Source organism: Pavona decussata, unplaced genomic scaffold, assembly GCF_977016875.1.
Source record: "Pavona decussata unplaced genomic scaffold, jaPavDecu1.1 SCAFFOLD_48, whole genome shotgun sequence".
Taxonomy (NCBI): domain Eukaryota; kingdom Metazoa; phylum Cnidaria; class Anthozoa; order Scleractinia; family Agariciidae; genus Pavona; species Pavona decussata.
In genome coordinates, this window is record NW_028145470.1 from 1,148,807 (window position 1) to 1,166,327 (window position 17,521).

The 17,521-nt window shown below is 38.4% G+C and overlaps 2 protein-coding genes across 2 annotated transcripts; both read right to left on the minus strand.

Moving 5' to 3' along the window:
* Positions 1-536: 536 nt before the first annotated feature.
* LOC146481660 (uncharacterized) lies at positions 537-6,859 on the minus strand. Its single transcript, XM_085107733.1, has 3 exons — positions 6,750-6,859; positions 1,642-4,878; positions 537-1,004 (listed from the first exon to the last, which is right to left on the minus strand). The coding sequence occupies exon 2, from the start codon at positions 4,788-4,790 to the stop codon at positions 1,644-1,646; it is 3,147 nt and encodes a 1,048-aa protein (XP_084963859.1). The 5' UTR covers positions 4,791-4,878; positions 6,750-6,859; the 3' UTR covers positions 537-1,004; positions 1,642-1,643.
* A 2,297-nt stretch (positions 6,860-9,156) lies between these two features.
* On the minus strand, positions 9,157-17,519 carry LOC146481661 (serine/threonine-protein kinase PAK 4-like). The gene is made up of 6 exons (XM_085107743.1): positions 16,514-17,519; positions 15,244-15,377; positions 14,111-14,237; positions 13,507-13,632; positions 12,824-12,958; positions 9,157-11,804 (listed from the first exon to the last, which is right to left on the minus strand). The coding sequence occupies exons 1-6, from the start codon at positions 17,351-17,353 to the stop codon at positions 11,643-11,645; spliced, it is 1,524 nt and encodes a 507-aa protein (XP_084963869.1). The 5' UTR covers positions 17,354-17,519; the 3' UTR covers positions 9,157-11,642.
* Between the last annotated feature and the right edge of the window lie 2 nt (positions 17,520-17,521).

Genomic DNA, 17,521 nt, shown 5'->3' on the forward strand with positions numbered 1-17,521 from the left:
CTGAATATGTTCTGGGAAAACTACTGATGACTATACCATCGTCGGAATTATAAAGGAGCAAGAAAAATAAAAGATCTAATCAAAGTTGACGTATATACAAAATACTATTCCTGTATCTGATAGTGGTAGGCAACATCCTTTTGTTTACCTGAAAAAGATCAGCTAAAAATGAACCTGGTCCACTACAAAATCTACACTAATTTTTCCGAATGCAATCTAGTCGTTATTTACAAAAACAATCCTGATAGAAATTTTAAGTAGAAAGTACAAAACAATGAACGACTAACTGAATATGTTTTGGAGGGAACTCCCATGCGAAAATTACTGCACCATCATCGGAAATTTACATAGCAACATCGAGCATCTCCTTTTGTTGCCTCATAATTGACAATTAACAACATTCACTTGAAAAAGCTCACGTTATTATACCTTGCAAGATATGATAAACACTGAACTTTCAAATGTGCAATTTTGAGAACTCTAAATGCTACCAAATTATAGACCCCTAAAGGGTTGGATGATTTACTCTGTGGATTTTGTATGGAGGTTTCCGTAGCCTGTGAACAGACCCCCAAGTGCTGTTTTTCTTTTCGCCCTAAACCCCACTTGGGAGTCTGTTCACAGGCTAAGGTTTCCGTTTCAGAGGAATTTGCTTCGCAGTATCTCAGTCCTTTGTTTTAGAATTTGCGTTGAATCCATGGCGTGCTTTGTAAAATCAGAGTCTGTTTTTTAACCTAAACAGACCGTTATCTATTTCGTGCTGTTAAGGCTAAAGGTGCTAGTTGGCTAGCTTTAGGCGCAAATCACTTGATTCACTTCGCAAACTGACAACGAAAAGCACGCGAATACAAATTATTCAGAGTAATAAACAGTCTGATATGGTTATGCTTTCAGTCCAAGTGATTGAGTGTTCAAAGTCCACTTTGGTTCACTGTTCAATGTACTGACACCCAGGAAAGTTCCAATTTGCCAGACATTCCTCAGCCAAGGGGAGACACCTGCAACTGATAAACAAAAATCAGATTAAATAAGGCAAGTGTTATAACCTATTTTTAGACATAACTCTTTACGGATTTTAAGGTCAGTGTTGTAATATGTTTTTGGACATAATTCTTCACCCACTCAGTCCCATTGGTACACATAAAACATAGACTGACCCCGCTACCAGCCTATGTCGAATGTCAGGTGGAGACTGAAGAGTGGACTGGAAAGTCTGAAGCTTATTTTCAGGGTCTTCAACACTCACTATTCAACGCAAATGGTTTTCGAACTATTCTGGAAGAGGCGTATTGGGAATATCCACTGATATTACAAGTTCTTTTGTTACGTATTCCATAGTTGGAATAAACTGAATTCGAAGTATTATTTTTATTTTGTTCTTAAAAGCGGAATGTACAGACCGGGATTAGAGGAATAGTGTTCCTTTTTAATAAGCTTTAGTTTAATCAGGAAAAGTAGAATTGCGTTACTATTTTAATTAATTGTTGTTCAACCCATCATAAATCGGAGTAAGAATGGTCCAATGACAATGCTTTAGCCTCCTGGCATAAAACCAAAAGCCTTTACAAGAGAATGGGAAAGTTTCTTGAGTATAATTAATTCCACACTCGTTTTATAATATAACTCATTGCGAAAACTAACCTTTACTTTCCAAAATCCAAAGTAACGTTATCTCCAATCAGCATAAAAGACGCCCATTTCTCGACGTCAGCATAGCCATTATTTCTCATCCACTTCATGGCCTGGTGAAGAGATTCACTGGCACTTTCCCCACGAATAAGATGCTCGTAGAAACGACTCATTAACTGCTCTGTTGCTTCGTCTGGTATGGCCCACAGGGCAGCCAACACTGATCGTGCACCGGAACCTAAGAAAGCCCGAGCGATTCCAACAACTCCCTCAGCTCTGACCTGTCCCTGTGCGCTGTGACAACAGCTGAGTACTACAAGATTAGCACGCAGTTGAACTTGTGAAATGTCAGCCATTGTCAATAGGTAGTCCTTCTCGGATGGAATCGCGTCGATGGAGCTTTCAGGGGCAAGAGCAATTTCACCTCTTTCTGCTTCTCCATGAGCAGCAAAATGAATCAGACTTACAGAGTGTATGCTCTGAAGAACCGCTTTCTTAGTTGCTTGCTTCCCTAACAGAGGCTCAGCGCTGAGGAGTTCTCCTATCATCTCCGCTTCCTTTCTTGCAGAGGGCAAGCGACAAAGATTCTCAATGCGTCCCTTGTAAAGCACGTCCCCAACGTCCGGATCGCCCACTATCAGTGCTCCGGTCTGACTGTGATAATCTGCTGGACGGTCTTGAATGAGCCTGAGAGTCGTCAAAGAAGGAACAATGCGGATCCTGTAATTCTCTGACAAGTATTTATTACTTTCATCCTTTAATGCTGCAAATGGAACTTTGTACAAGGCACGATCAGGAACAATCATGAGCTCAGGTTCGTCGAGAGATTCAGCCACAGGAGCGATGATCATTTGGTAACACTCGGCTAGGGTGGGAACAGGTCGTAGGTTTTCCTTTTCCTCGTCCTCCACTAGGCGGAAAGCTGCCAAACTTTCTTGCTCGGATGGTTTTTGTGTTAAGTCGCCGGCTTTTGAAAAGGACAGTGATCGATCTTCACAATGCTCTTCAGGTAGAACATGAAAACTTCTAAAGCTTCTCTCACTAAAAACTTCATCAGCATCTCTTTCCAATCCCTTGTCAACAAAGCATTCGTTGACGTTTATATGACGGAAAATCATTGGTTTGTTTCCTTGAAGTAGCCACAAAAACATATATTGAGAACAAAATGAAATATATAGACAGCTACAGTTAATTTCTTTCTTTAGGATCCTTTCAATATCAGCCCATGATGACAGCGGATTGACTGATAGTTGCTGTTGAGCAGAATACTGACCTAAGATTAAGTCTGCCAGAGCTCTGGCTCTTCCATGTTCTAGAATACCAAGTGCTTCTGTTGCATTTCCACTAACGCAAAACATTGCGCTCAGTAAATGATAGGAAAAACAGTGCTTGTCTAAAAGCGATATCTTAAATTGGTCATTGTGTCCTAGAAAAGTTCGCATTTTCTCACAGCTGATGATGTTTCCAAAAAGATTCGAGACAATATCATCTTGAAAACCCACGTTTGTTTCTGAGCACATCGCATCATATGCAAGTTGAAGGTGCCACTCAGCCTCTGAATTGAGGTCACTGATAGCTCTGCTCACGGTAAGTGCTTTCTCGTGATACTGTTTAGCCTCAGCATGTTTACCAAGAGAACGAAACAAAGTTCCTAGGGCTCCATAGCTGATTGCTTGTCCTTGTCTGTCGCCGATTTCTTCTCTTATCAAAAGTGCTTTCTTTTGATATTTTTCGGCTTTCTGATATTTACCGAGAAAACAATAAACAGTTCCCAGGTTACAGTAACATGTTGCTTCTCCATTTCTGTAGTTAATTCCTATTGCGATCGCAAGTGCTTTCTTAATGTGTTCTTTAGCCTTATCATATTCACCCCGAACTGCGTACATACTTCCAAGGTTTCCATAAGACGTAGCTTCTCCTTTTCGGTCTCCACTTTCTTTTCTGATTACAAGTGCTTTGTTATGATATTCTTCTGTCTTGCAATTGTTTCCGAGGTACTGATACAGAACTGCTAAGCCTTCATAGATTGTAGCTTCTCCATCCTTTTTGCCGATTGCGTTTGTTAAGGCAAGTGCTTTGTTGAAATATTTTTCAGAGATGTCATATTTCCCCATTGAATGGTACACTATTCCAAGGTTTGTGCAACCTGCAGCTTCGTCTTCTCTGTTGCCAATTTCTTCGTTGATAGCTAAGGCTTTCTTCAGATATTCTTCAGCCTTTCCATATTCACCACGACATCGATACACATTTCCTAGGTCTCTATAAGATGAAGCTTCTGCTTTTCTGGTGCCAAATTCTCTTCTCGTTACAAGTACTTTTTTTCGTTCTTCCTCAGCTTCCCCATATTTGCCCAGAGATTTATGCACCTGTCCAAGGTTTCCATAACATGTCGCTTCTCCATTTTCATTGCCAATTTCTTTGTTGATCGCAAGTGCTTTCTTTTGGCTTACTATAGCTTTGCTATATTTTCCTTGAAATGCATACACAGTTCCTAAATTTGCATAACACGCGGCTTCTCCCTCTTTATCACCAATTTCGTCTCTGATAACAAGTGCTCTATTCTGGTATGTTTCGGCATTTCCATATTCACCAAGCGATTGATACATAGTTCCTAGATTTCCATAACACAAGGCTTCTCCTTTTTCGTCGCCCATTTCTTGAGTAATCGCAAGGGCCTTCTTTAGATATTCTTCAGCCTTTCCATATTCACTGAGAGATCGGTACACAATACCTAGATTTCGGTAACACGAGCTTTCTCCTTGCCTTTGGCCTGTTCCTATCATGATACTGAGTGCTTTCTCATAAAGCCCTTTTGCTTCTTTAAATTTGCTTTGAAGTTGATATAATTTTGCCAGTTGAAGGGTTACTCTGCCTTCTTCGACTCTTTTGCCACGGTGGCGAAGAAAATCTAAAAGTTTTTTACCGCATTCTATTCCACTTGTGTGATCGTTAAGAAAGCAGTACGCCTTAAAGATAATACTGTACATCCCTGTTTGGGTTGATTCGACAAAGTTCTTTTTTTTTCCCAAGGCTTTGTTGTTTAGGAAAAACAAACATTCTTTGCACAACACAAGAGCTTGTAGAACTCTACGTGTGTTGAGCAGAAAAATGGCAACGAATCCGCCAATTAGGATGGTCGTTGCAATGTCTATGTTGTTCATGACGGTCTTAACAAGAAACCAAATATAACAGAAAAAGCGAAAGAAAACCAGTATTAAGCAGCCAGTGATGACTTTAGGCTCAGCGTCCCTAAAATGGACAGAAATACACCAGTTGGCGCTGATACTGTACTGAATTAAACCTGTCCTGGGTTCGATTCCCGCCGAACGAGGTCATTCTTTGCCTCGGTTGATCTCACATTTCCTTACTTAGGCTAACGCTCAGTAGCAACTCATGGGTTCACATAGCACTTTAACATACCGTACACTGCAGAGTTAACTCTCTGACCATCATCAAGTGACCTGCCGTACTGAACTAAACTTGTTGTGGGGTCGGTCCCCGATCGCTGTCCGAGGTCATTCTTTGCCTTAAGTGATCTCACACTTCCTTCCTAAGGCTTAAGCTCAGTAGTGACTCATGGGTACACTAGCAGAGTTAATTCTCTATTCCATCATGAAACCTGTATTAAGGGACAGCCTTTATTCACGTTTGCTGCGTCTTTCTTGCGGTTCGATAGCAAGTTTACTGTTTCTCAGGGGGACCCAATGGGAGTTTTCTCTCAGATCCTTTGAAACGCTATTTTAGGCTATCTGGAGTGCCTTTAAAGCTCTGTAGATTCATTTAAAGCTGTGCTATAATATTTTTATCTGTTCGGTCATTCTAGGGGAACTTGAGTCTTTTCGAAATTACTAGGGCATTTTTGTCCATTTCCTAAAAAAGTTAGGTCTTATTTCCTTTCCGAAAATCTTAGCTGACCTTTTTTCTGTACCCGAAACGACATTTTTATCAATCCGAAAACACTAGGCCTTAAATTTCCCATATCACGAAAGTTCGAGGCGAAAATTATTTTTAGAAAATTGTAGGGGATTAATGGCCTTCCGAACAGATAATTTACCGAAACGATCCGTTGGGTGCCCCTGGTTTCTGCTAAGCCTATGAGGGGAAAGAACCAGTCTAGAAAAACATCAGCGAAAATAGAGATTTGCATATGGACATATCGATGTTCCATTTCATCTTTGGTGATCAGTTCCTGTCTTCTTATGACCTTCTTATTTGATCTAGTACTGATATTGTAGAGAGAAATAATATGCCCAATTTTTTTGCCACTTACCTGGCTGATCTATTGTTTTAAGACATCACCTACACTTATTCAATTCTTCAAAGCATTGTCGTAAAACCTAACCCTTACGACGCTTTTATCCACTAATCGGGTGACCAAGGAATTGCAGTTTCCTAAACAAAGACCGGGCTGCATAAAGTTGAGCCCGTTAGACTACGCGCCTCGTTGGCTATCTGTCATATCATATCCAATGCGCGCTTGTAGAATAATTATTAATTGTCGTTATCTGGTTTGAACATCCGTGGCTCTTTTGATAATATTCTGTTGAATTCTATCACCAAGGGTTTCGCCGAAGGAGGGTTCAGATAATTCTATTACACAATTACAATCAAAGGCACCAAATACCATGAAGTTCCGTACTATTCGTCTACGTCAGTATTTCATCGTTCGTTAACAAAAGTATGTGGCGGTTTGATCGATCCCACGACTTCCAGCTTCACAGATTTTCTTCTTACCTCAAAGGGCTCAACAGAAATTTCGAGATCACACATGTGAACAGGTAGCCTTTTGCAGTAAAAACAAATGAAAGATTTTGAAACGACTCTGTTGCTATTTGTTGTCAGTATATAACGAAAGTTATATGTCTATACGTGAAGAGTACAAATGAATGTTGCGCCGCTAGCACTAAAGACACAAATGATGGATTAGAGAGTTAACTCTGTAGTGTGTGTTAAAGTGCTAAGTGAACCCATGAAAATCCTATAGAGCATTAGCCCTAGTAAGGAAATGGGATACCACAAGAGGCAAAGAAAATTTTGATCGTCCGTTGCTCTACCGACTGAGTTAGAGACCAAACAGGAGCAAGTTGTGGGGTGATGATGGTGTATCTTCATGTACTTACCTCGACGCAACTTACACTGGGTCACAAATCGTCGTAATGCGCGAATACACGAGGTGGTGTATGGTAACAAAGAGGTCGTTTGTTGTACTAAGCACTGATTGAGAACTCAAACTAACAAAGCACCTTAAACTCGAAAAAGAAATATCCCATGTTCGAAACTGAATGATGCACGTAAAATTCGAAAACGAAATATTCAATTAAAGCTCGAAAACGATGTAACTAAAATTAAGTATCACGGGGATTATGACCTTTTGTGGTGAAAATTGTGCGACATCACCTTTACTTAATTACGAATAATTCTAAAACGGCAAGAAAAAGAAATCAACTGAATTTTTGAAGAACTCATGACCTGCTCTAGTGAATTTTGGAAACGACAAATTTTTTAAACTTCCTATTGCTCTTGGGTATATAGCAATGTATGATGATGAGTTGGAAAAAAAAAAAAAAAAAGAAAAGAAAAGAAAAGAAAATTTAACCGATGATAAAATTGAACCACAGCACAGATTCCACTGTCCAAGTAAAGAACATGATAGGTAGCTCTTTGCTCTTTGGAAAGCTCAACCAAGAAATCAAAATGATGAATGCATGACGATTACTTGATGGTTAGGAGGGACTCTTCCTTCTAGGTTAACAAAAAAAATTTTTGACGTCGCCGGAGTCGGGCTCGCGATCTCCGGACTTGATAGTACGTTGCTCTACTGACTATGGTTGCCCTTGCAGGTCGTTCTGTGTGGGGAGGAGCGTTGCGTGACGAGACACAGAACGGCTGCGAGGGAGACTATACTGACTAAGGCGCTTTCCATTCCTCACAACGGGCCGGCCAGGTTGATCATTTCACAAACGGAATGCGCCAATTTGAACAACAGTTTATATGCCACTTTTTGGAATTCCTTCAAAATAGCGCACACTTCTCTCAGAATGTGCCATTTTGAAGAATTCAAAGAATCAGTCTTTCAAATTGGTACATTCCATTTACAGACCGACCGATCTGGCCGACCAGTTCTTCTTGACAAATGGAAAGCAACTTAAAGGAAACCTCAAATCTCGAAATAAATTCACCTTAAATTGTTGAAAATACAATCTAATTTCAACTTTCGTAGGAAAACATGGAAAAAAATATTTCTGTGTCGGACAAAACGGAATTTGATTATCACCTATTTTTCGTTTTAAATTTCCCGGGCGCTGCCATCTTGGAACGGTTGCTCTGAAGAAATTCTTCTTACTGACAATAGCGGCAACCGTATTACGTCATGAAATCCAAAATGGCGGCGCCCGGGAAATTAAAATAGAAAACAGGCGATAATCATATCTAATTTTTAGCACACTTGGATGTCACCTCTGCTATTTAAACTAAAATTTAGAATTTAGACACTATTTCCGACAATTCACCGTCAATTTGTTGTTGGAGTGAAGGTTCCCTTGTGGTTTTCATGGGTTTACTTAGTACTTTTTTCTTTGCCTCGTGCGGTCCCATTTCCTTTGTAGGGCAAACCCTCAGAAGGATTTTCATGGATTCACTTAGCACTACAATATACACTGCTGACTTAATTCTCTGATCCATTGTTTCCCTCGGTGCTAGCGGCACAACATTCATTTGTACTCTTCCTATGCATCAAGTTTTTATGCAACAGTGAGTTTGCGCGCCGGACTGGATTCTTGGTCGACTTCACTATTCCTGGGAGAGGAAGGACTGTTTGATTAGTAAAATTTGACCAGTTTGATTACTTTGGTCATTAAAAAGAATAACAATCCGCTGTAAACCGGACCCACAGTTAGTGCTTGCAATTGCTTGCTTGATTTTGTTTGTGGGTGTTTGCTGATAATTTAACTATAATTTGAAGGGGCAGGGTCACCAATTTTAGTGTCACTTTGAATACCGAAAAAAGTTATTCATATTAATGGGAATATTACATGTAAGATAATGACCCAGTTCTCTTAACAGTAACCATACTCATGCACAGAAACTAGAATAAATCATCTTTGTCTGCGGAAGGCTAGGATGGAAATGGATTGCACCTTGAAAAATTTGGTTCTTCCTGTTTATTCTGGAGAAATCGCTAAAAAATGATTATAGGGTGCGTTTTTTGGGGAGAATCCAGAAACGGATTTGTGATCTCAGATCATGGTGCATCAAAGGAACCGATGAATCCTTGTCCAGAGTGGATTTGTCAGTTCCTTTGATACACCATGATCCGCATGATTTGGGATCACAAATCCGTTTTTGGATTCTCCCCAAAAAACGCACCCATAGTTTATCCTTCTTTAGGAAAATCACTTCACATTTTTCTCCCGGTACTCTAAGGAGTTCTTTGTCAAATATTTGAGTAGTTTTGATCAACATCAGCAAAATCTCTGTGACGGTGCCCCATTTAGGAATTCATACAGCAATGGAATTAACAATGACAAGTATTAAAAAGGTAGACTTTTTAATGTGAGAAAATAAGGACATGATTTCTGTCAGTTCAGTTCTATATACAACAACGTTTACTTCACACAAGGAGGTAGTGACCATGCTATGATACTCTGATAAAGTGCAACCCCAAGCTAAAGCCAGGAATTGTTCTGACAATCTCCAATGCACAATCTTAATTTAAGTTATTTGTTATGAATTTTCATAGGTCCAACTCCCTGACGACTCAGTATTTTAGTTGGGGCCCTAGGGTGCTTTCCATGCATTTAGCTAAAATTTTCGGTTTAACTGGTTGAACTGCAAATTGCACGCGCAGATCAAACGGACATTTTCCGGAACAAACGCACGACCGTTCCAAGCGGTTGGAACTGAAATTACCTTTCAATTTGCGACAAATTCCCATTTAAATATTGTTGTCTTCTTGCGCCATCATTGCACCACCACGTACATTCTGTGATTTGCCAATGAGATTGCAAGTTTGAAACAACTGCAAAAAGAGCCTTTCCATTTGACAAAAAAAATTCCCGAAATTTCCAATCGAAAATTTTGGTTAAATGGAAAGCGCCCCAGGAGGCCCCAGGATAGCTTTTGTTTCATCATTATACTGTTTCTATACTGATTTTTAACACATGTACAGTTGAGAGCTCCATTTGTATTTTATACTAAAATTTCCACAGTTGAAGTTTGTTAAAGATTTAGCATCAATGTATCAATGTACCATGTACAAATCAAAGAATAATGTTGAGCATGACCTAAATTTTTTTACAATGATGTCACTAACTCAATACTTCATATAAGGCAGGACCAATATACAATAGCTTAATTATGATACAAAGTCTGAGGAACAATCGCATATGATGTATTGCTTCTTATTGGTTCGTCATTTAATTCAAATACACTTGACCAATCCGAGGCAATACTCAGGTTTGAACTTTTCATTGGGTCCTCCTTACTAATCAAAACTCATTTCAACCAATCAGAACTATTCAAGTCAAGGTAATTAATGGCATTATCGCTTTGAAATTGTTTCTCAGAAGGTAATTTGCTGTTTTCATAGCCACACAGGTTATTCCATACGGTTTGACTACAACCATTATTACAATGTCCAATGAATAACGTTTATACTGCAGAACAAAATTGATTGAGCCTTTCAGTAACATGAACTGAATTTCAATGCCATCGATCAATTACTTTTGATTTCAATACACTTTGTTGGTATATTGTTTTCAATGTCTGTTAGTTGTCAACATACTGTATATCTAATTAATGGTGTTAAAAAAACTATGCTTAGTTGATTTAGAGGTGTGTGTGTGTGTGTGTTGTGGAAAGGTGTGATAAAATATTCCAGGTAATTTTCGCTGAAACATAATAATATTGTTGGCTGATTTTTCATAATAAAGATGCCACTAAAACCTAACCAGTTGTAATGTAAAAACTACCTGGTGTTTTCAGTTTTCTTGCTATCGCCTATTTAATTCTTAAAACACTCTCCTACAAAACTCTGAACATTTGTAACTGGTGATCATAATGTTATTTTACCTACTCAGTAAAATAAAACATAAGATTGCTAAAACACGGGAAAAATCCCCTTTTGAGATTGCTTACTATACTACATTGTAAAAGTATTGTTAATTTGTAACAAAAGGTGACAGCTAGGCTTGTCTCTACCAGTTTTAACCCTTTAACCCCTAATATCAATGGACAAATTCTCTTATCTTGTCCCCATACTTTTCTTATAAAAGTACTGGGGAGAAGTTATAAGAATATCGAGAAAATTCACCTTGGGTGATCATATCCTAAATTCTCGTGACCTCAAGGGTTGAATAATCATTGATACTACAAGGAGAAATTTGATGCTGATCACTATTAGAGCTTAAAGGGTTGAAGTCTTAGTCAAATAAAGATCCAAGTCAGCTAAGGTTGGCAACTGCCACTCACTCGTAGCTGCCAATGGCCATCCACTATTCAATGATTTGCATTTAAATAAATCAAGTTCAAATCTCATGCAAGCCCATGCAATCTTGTTATAATTTCGCACCTGAATCCATGTTGATGCTGGTAATGTGGTTATAACAATTTGTATTTTCTCTTTTTATCTAAAGGAATATGTGATATTTCAGCTACTGTAGACTGCAAGTAGCATGCAAGAGCAAATGCCTTTTCCCATGATGGGTGCATGAAACAAAAGCTGGGAAAGGCATTTACTCAGGCAGGCTAGACTGCAAGCAGTTGTCCTTTTTCTGCAGATTCACACATGCAAATAGAATTATAAGATCATAAAATCAATTGTAAAAACAAGGCAATTATGAACTACAGGTAAACAGAAATATTAGGAGAACAATGACACTGCTCACAATCTAACATTCCATGTACGTATGAGTTCACTTTCATCTCCATTCAACCATCCAGTGCAAGTCTGCATGAATCCAACTGGTATTGCCTGTACATGGCTTAAATTATTTCTTGTGGCCAGGTGTTGCTGGCTAACAAACACTGTGGCGGAAACTTTTCATCATGTCAGTGAGGGATGAAGAATTTGATGTGCTGCGAATGAAGGAATGATTCAGAAGTTCAAATGCTGAGGCTCTTTGAGCTGGATCACGCACTAAGGTCCTTTGCAAAAATGACAACAGTCGAGGAGACATCTGAAAAAGAGAACAAAAAAAAAAAGAGAAAACAGCCTTTAGTTGTAAGAGCATCAAGACTTAGTGGGATGTGCCCAATACCTTTTTATTATTATTATTATTATTATTATTATTATTATTATTATTATTATTATTATTATTATTATTATTATTATTATTATTATTATTATACTTAGGGCTTTTTATGGACACTGGTTTAGCCGTCATTAGTGTGATTCAATTATATGATCTTAATATCTCTGCATAATGGAATTCTTTACTTTATAGAATTTTGAACTTTTATTATTAATTATATCTATTTCCTCTTCTTTTATGTAAGGTCAAGTTACTTCTTTTTTTCTTTTTTTAGAATTTGTGAATGAATGGTGTTTCAAAGAATTGATTGGATTTTTTGTAACAGCAAGTTGATTGTAAATAGGATTTTAATTGAGGTTTTGTAATGAAGATTTTATTATTATTATTATTATTATTATTATTATTATTATTATTATTATTATTATTATTATTAACTGGTTTTATCAACAGAGTTTGGCCACTGTAAAGAGATTCATCGGTTTTAACTTTTCAGTCTGTGAAAGAAATCCTAAAACATGATCCTTGAAATGAAAGCTACTGAGCAGTACTTTCCTGTGGTGCTGTTTATTATGCTGTACAAGGTGGTTCTAGGTTATGAGTCTGTGGATGAAATCCTAAAGTGTGACCATTCAAATGAAAGCTACTGAACAGTATTTTCCTGTGGTGCTGTTTATTATGCTGTACAAGGTGGTTCTAACTTTTGTGTCTGTGGATGAAATCCTAAAGTGTGACCATTTAAATGAAAGCTTCTGAGCAGTACTTTCCTGTGGTGCTGTTTATTATGCTGTACAAGTTGGTTCTAACTTTTCAGTGTCAAGATGAAATCCTAAAGCTATTGAGCAGTATTTCCTTGGTGTTACTGGTAGGTTTCTACTTGGAGTCCTTTTCCCAGTTTCTTTACGTTTTTGAACAGGGTTAATCTCAGCCAATCCCAACCCTCTCACCTCTTCATTGCTTCTTGTGATTGGTGGATCCATATCTCGCAGTTTTCTCATGGCCTGTAATGGAGGCTCACTGAAGTAAGGTGGCTCCCCATCTATCATTTCAAGCACCATGATTCCAAGGGACCAAATATCAGCCTGTTGTTAGGAAGGGAACAAATTAATTAATCAATAAATAATAAAGAAATAAATAATGTATTACTGTATGTTATCACATGTAATAAATAATAATTTTTATTTTATCTATAAATCAGTTACATGCTACAAAGTAGCAATAGGGCAATTTTAAAAAATTAATTGATATGTTAATTTTCACTGCCAGTGACCCACATTGCCAGCAGGTATCTGGCATAGACCGACACCCTCTAAGGGGACTATTACCCAAGAAGAAAGTATCGACTTACAATTTAAGGAATCAAACAAGTCAGTATCCGAAAGTTAATACAGATAGATTCAAGAACTCTTACGTTAATCGACTAATTTTTAAATACAATTTGGCTATGTAGGTACTTTTTACTCAAATACTCAACTGCCAGTGTGACATAAGATATGTATTTTTTATCTCGTGAAGAAATAAAGACTTTTATTTATTTATTTATATTTAGCAAACCCAAGTTTCTGTGGTATGGAGTGATTAGGAGTTAAAATACCAGCACTGCTGCCCTTGTTTTACTTTGTCTCCTCACCTCTGTACCATAAGGGTTTCTAGATATAACTTCTGGTGCCATCCAGTATGGAGTCCCTACAAGTGACTTTCTCCTCGGCATTTCCTCTGTCACTTGGGCACAAAAACCAAAGTCAGACAACTTCACCTGGTGGGAAGAAACGCATTGAAAATCAAAACAATTCCTCAAATATTATGAACGAGTTTCAAATGGATAAATTGTTGTTCAAGGACTGCTGTGCCTTTGAGAAAAACAGACTGACATCAAATTCCAGTTTGATTTATTGTCATGAGCCTCTGGCTCAGGAGATTGCACAAGCACTCCCCGTGTTACTGACATTATATAAGTTACTTATCTGACGTATTAGATATAGATGAAATAGTCTTGATTTTTATTCCTTTCAAAAGCATTTTATTCTTTTCGAGATACTATAGGATGGTAAGAATTCAAAATGCTCTTCACATAGATAACATAGACAACCAGTGAGTTGATGAGGGGCGAGGAAGGGTAATTCCCTCCAACGGATTCCTTTGTTTAGCTGAAGAAGGAATTTGTGCTGTCCCTTTTAAGTTTGTCTGCATCATGTTCCTGTGTATGTCAGCTTCTGAATCCATTAATCACAAACCTGTCCATTTGTAGTAAGAAGGATACTGTCACTCTTGATGTCCCTGTGGATGACTCCTTGTGGGTGAAGAAACGTTAAGGCTTTGAGCACTGCACGGCACACACAGGAAACCTGCTCCTCTGATAGGCTATGAAAAAATATTCAACTTTAGGATATATGCATACATAAAGCTATGGGATTGAAATAAAGTGTTTTCAAAGAGGCCTACTTTTTGGAGTTTCTAATTAAAAGAAACTTTGGTGCTGTGTCAATGGGAGAGTGGAATGAAGTGGCTTTATCAACTGAGTTGATAGGAAATAGGCCATTTCCATGATGTTTTTGATTGCTTTCAAAATGAGGTTCAAAGCAACTCGGAAATGATCTTTTGGCAACTAAGTTGATAAATCAAATTTTCATGACTATTTTTTCTGCGCCTTTCAGTAACATGGACTCTGAAAATCAACCTCAAGTAACAATTTGCGTGTTTTACTGCTGTCAATCATAATTACGGCGACAACAGGCTGGCTGCAAAAATAAAGAGACTGACAAACTGGATCGAAATCTGCCAATCACAGCGCATGAACGTGACCTTTTGACCCCGTCGAGCCAACCGTTTTTATTTTCTGAGAGGCTGCAGTGATTGACGGCGCTGAAAAGCATAACGGTTGGTTAAATCTTGAACTTAAGAGTCCGCATGTTACTGAAAGGTACAGTAGTAGGTTTCTCAAACAAAGTTACTAAGTACAGAGTTTTCGTTAATCGTTGTGGTGGGAGGGTTCTTAATGGTGAATAGAAGGGCACCAAGGTAGATACCATGTTTGCATTCGTTGGTGCATTTTTGTGCATCTTCATCCAACCTGTTGGAGACATTTGCATAGAAACAACCTCAAACAGGTCGTTTTTCCAGGAAGTGGGGGCACACTTCTCTCTTTTTTTGGGGGGTGGGGGGGGGGTGGGGGGTCCATTTACGCCTTTTTTTTTTTAAGAGGAGGATGTGTAAGAACACTAGCACCAAAATGTCCAAATTTCATATTTTCCAGAGGTTGCCATGTCTGTTATTCATCTACCAATACAAAAGTTACATCTCTATAACAAGGACAAAGATTGGATTATGAGGGGAAGGGGGGGGGAGGGGGTTAAAATAGCTTGCTCACCTTGTGTGAGTGATGATATCTGTTAAAGAGCCTCCTTCAAGGAATTCCATAACAACCCAAAGTTCATCTCCAACAAGATAACTACCAAACATCTCCACTATATTAGGATGTGGGTAATCTCTCATGATCACCACCTAAACAGGACAACAGCGAATGTAGTTTAACTTGTTGAGTTTGTTTCCGAGCCTGGCAGATTGCTAGGCTGATGATAATCACAGAATAAAAGCAGAAACATTGTCTAATTCCAGAAAATATTCATAACTCCTACACGGAGGGGATTTTTTTCAAGGACTCTTTACCCCCATGGAAATTCCAACATAGGTTCAAATCCTGCTTTAAATTCTTGACCTTCGAGTGATGTCCCCCAAATTAGCAAAAAATGCGTCCAGTAGTCCTTACTTTAGTTTATCACTTTACATTTTATTAAAGCTTGCTGTGTCTGGATACTCTAAACGGAACAGTAACATTAACAGGTGTTCATGAAGCAAGGTTCCACTATCATCTAATTAATTTTACTGTCAGGTAAAATTAAGCCTAAATGTGATTTAGATGTAGATGTTTTCACGGACAATATAAGCAATTTGCTGTTGCATTCACAGTATTTCCTATAATTTAAAAGTTCTATTTCTTTAAAACATTGCTTATCAGTTACACACTATTTTTACTATTGGAAAAATATCAGATTCTGTTAATCTGATTATCTTAATTGAAACCCTTTTACAATCCCCAGCCCGAATTAGTATAAACCCAATTAGCAAAGCAGCAAGCTGGTTGGTAACGAAGATATGTTTGCCTATGAGTAACAACAGAAAACCCGTGACCGTGAAATTGAAGAAATTCAATTATGGTAAGTGAAAATCAATTGTTTCGAATATACTGCAACATCATTTTATTGATCAACAGGAATGCGGGATTCTCAATTACAAACTGCAAACAATTATATACAGATAAGGATTCAATACTGATATCACTTAGATATCGACTTGTGATAAGTTATTAGTTTACAAAGAATTTTTATCTTTTGTCCTTTTAACTCCTAAGAAGATCGGACTTTTCGCACCTAAGGTATCAAATTTTATTTCATTTCGCGTGACAAATTATTATTTCTGGACGGAATTTTAGATCCAACGAACAAGCTAATTTAAAGCCCTGAAACGGGCTTAAATGCCGACCGCAAAAATGTGGAAAGCTTGCCAAAACAATGCAAAATAATATTTTTTCAACATTTTTGTCGACAATCGACACTTAAGTTTTCCGATATTAATCTTACCTCATTGAACAAAAGTTCTCTTCTCTGTTGCTTTTTCAAATCCATCTTTTTTACTGCTACTTGCCTTCCTGTTTTGCTATCTCGAGCCAAACAAACTACTCCAGTCGATCCTTCGCCAATTTTAATAAAATTTTCCAGGTTTTCTGGCGGACCAGTGGAAGTGACAACTAATTCCAGAGCTTTGCGAAATTGTTCGTGAGTAACGGGCGAATCAGAATACATAAGTTTTGTGGGAGCCTTCGAAGAACCTCGAGGATCTTCTCCTGTGTTCTCCCCGGAATCAGTACTCACAGAGCCATAATCTGAACTAGCAGATGTTTCCCTCTGAATCACTGGAATATTCTGGTGTTGATTGTGGTATCTTTCAGCTTGCGGGCGTTCGTAACCATGCGAAAATCGACGAGGGTTGTTTTCCGCGGAAACGTCCGCTCGTGGAACGTTCCCGTTCGTGGCGTACGAAGAATCTACTTCTTCTTCAACTTCGTGATAAGTTCTTTCACGTTTTCTAGTCCCGGGTCTGGGGCCAGGAGTTACTTTAAACGAATTTCGAAGAGAATTCGATCGTGAGACGGAAATAACCCTGGCGTCTGGTTTCTCTGAGTTCATTAAATTCCACTGGGATTTTCGAAGAGGAGAAACTTGCGTGATTATTTCTGGATCGACAATCGGCTTTGGCCGCTTTTGAGCTTCTCTCTGTATACCAAGCAAGGCTTCCCATTGAGGCGGAAGACCTTGAAATTTGCCAGTCTCCTTGTCATAGCCAGTGTGAAAACGGTGTTCGAAGTTTTGAGGTTCCGAGATATCGATTCGTTTACGTTTCTTGAACAAACGCTTGAACATTTTCGAAATTTTAGTTTACCTCGCAGCAAAACTAACCATGTACACTCCAGAGACTGAAATCGCAAATCAGCTTTTCTTGCAGCTGGAGATTGGCCATAAAGACGACAAATTCGTAGATATATCCTGAAGAGAATTTATACCAACTGCCATTGTAGTAACGAACCCCTG

Coding starts and splice junctions, on each gene's coding strand:
- LOC146481660 (XM_085107733.1), bottom strand. CDS start 4,790: ATGAACAACATAGACATTGCAACGACCATCCTAATTGGCGGATTCGTT.
- LOC146481661 (XM_085107743.1), bottom strand. CDS start 17,353: ATGTTCAAGCGTTTGTTCAAGAAACGTAAACGAATCGATATCTCGGAA. Junction 15,378..16,513: donor GAGAACTTTTGTTCAATGAG/GTAAGATTAATA, acceptor TGTCCTGTTTAG/GTGGTGATCATGAGAGATTA. Junction 12,959..13,506: donor GAAACCCTTATGGTACAGAG/GTGAGGAGACAA, acceptor TCCTAACAACAG/GCTGATATTTGGTCCCTTGG.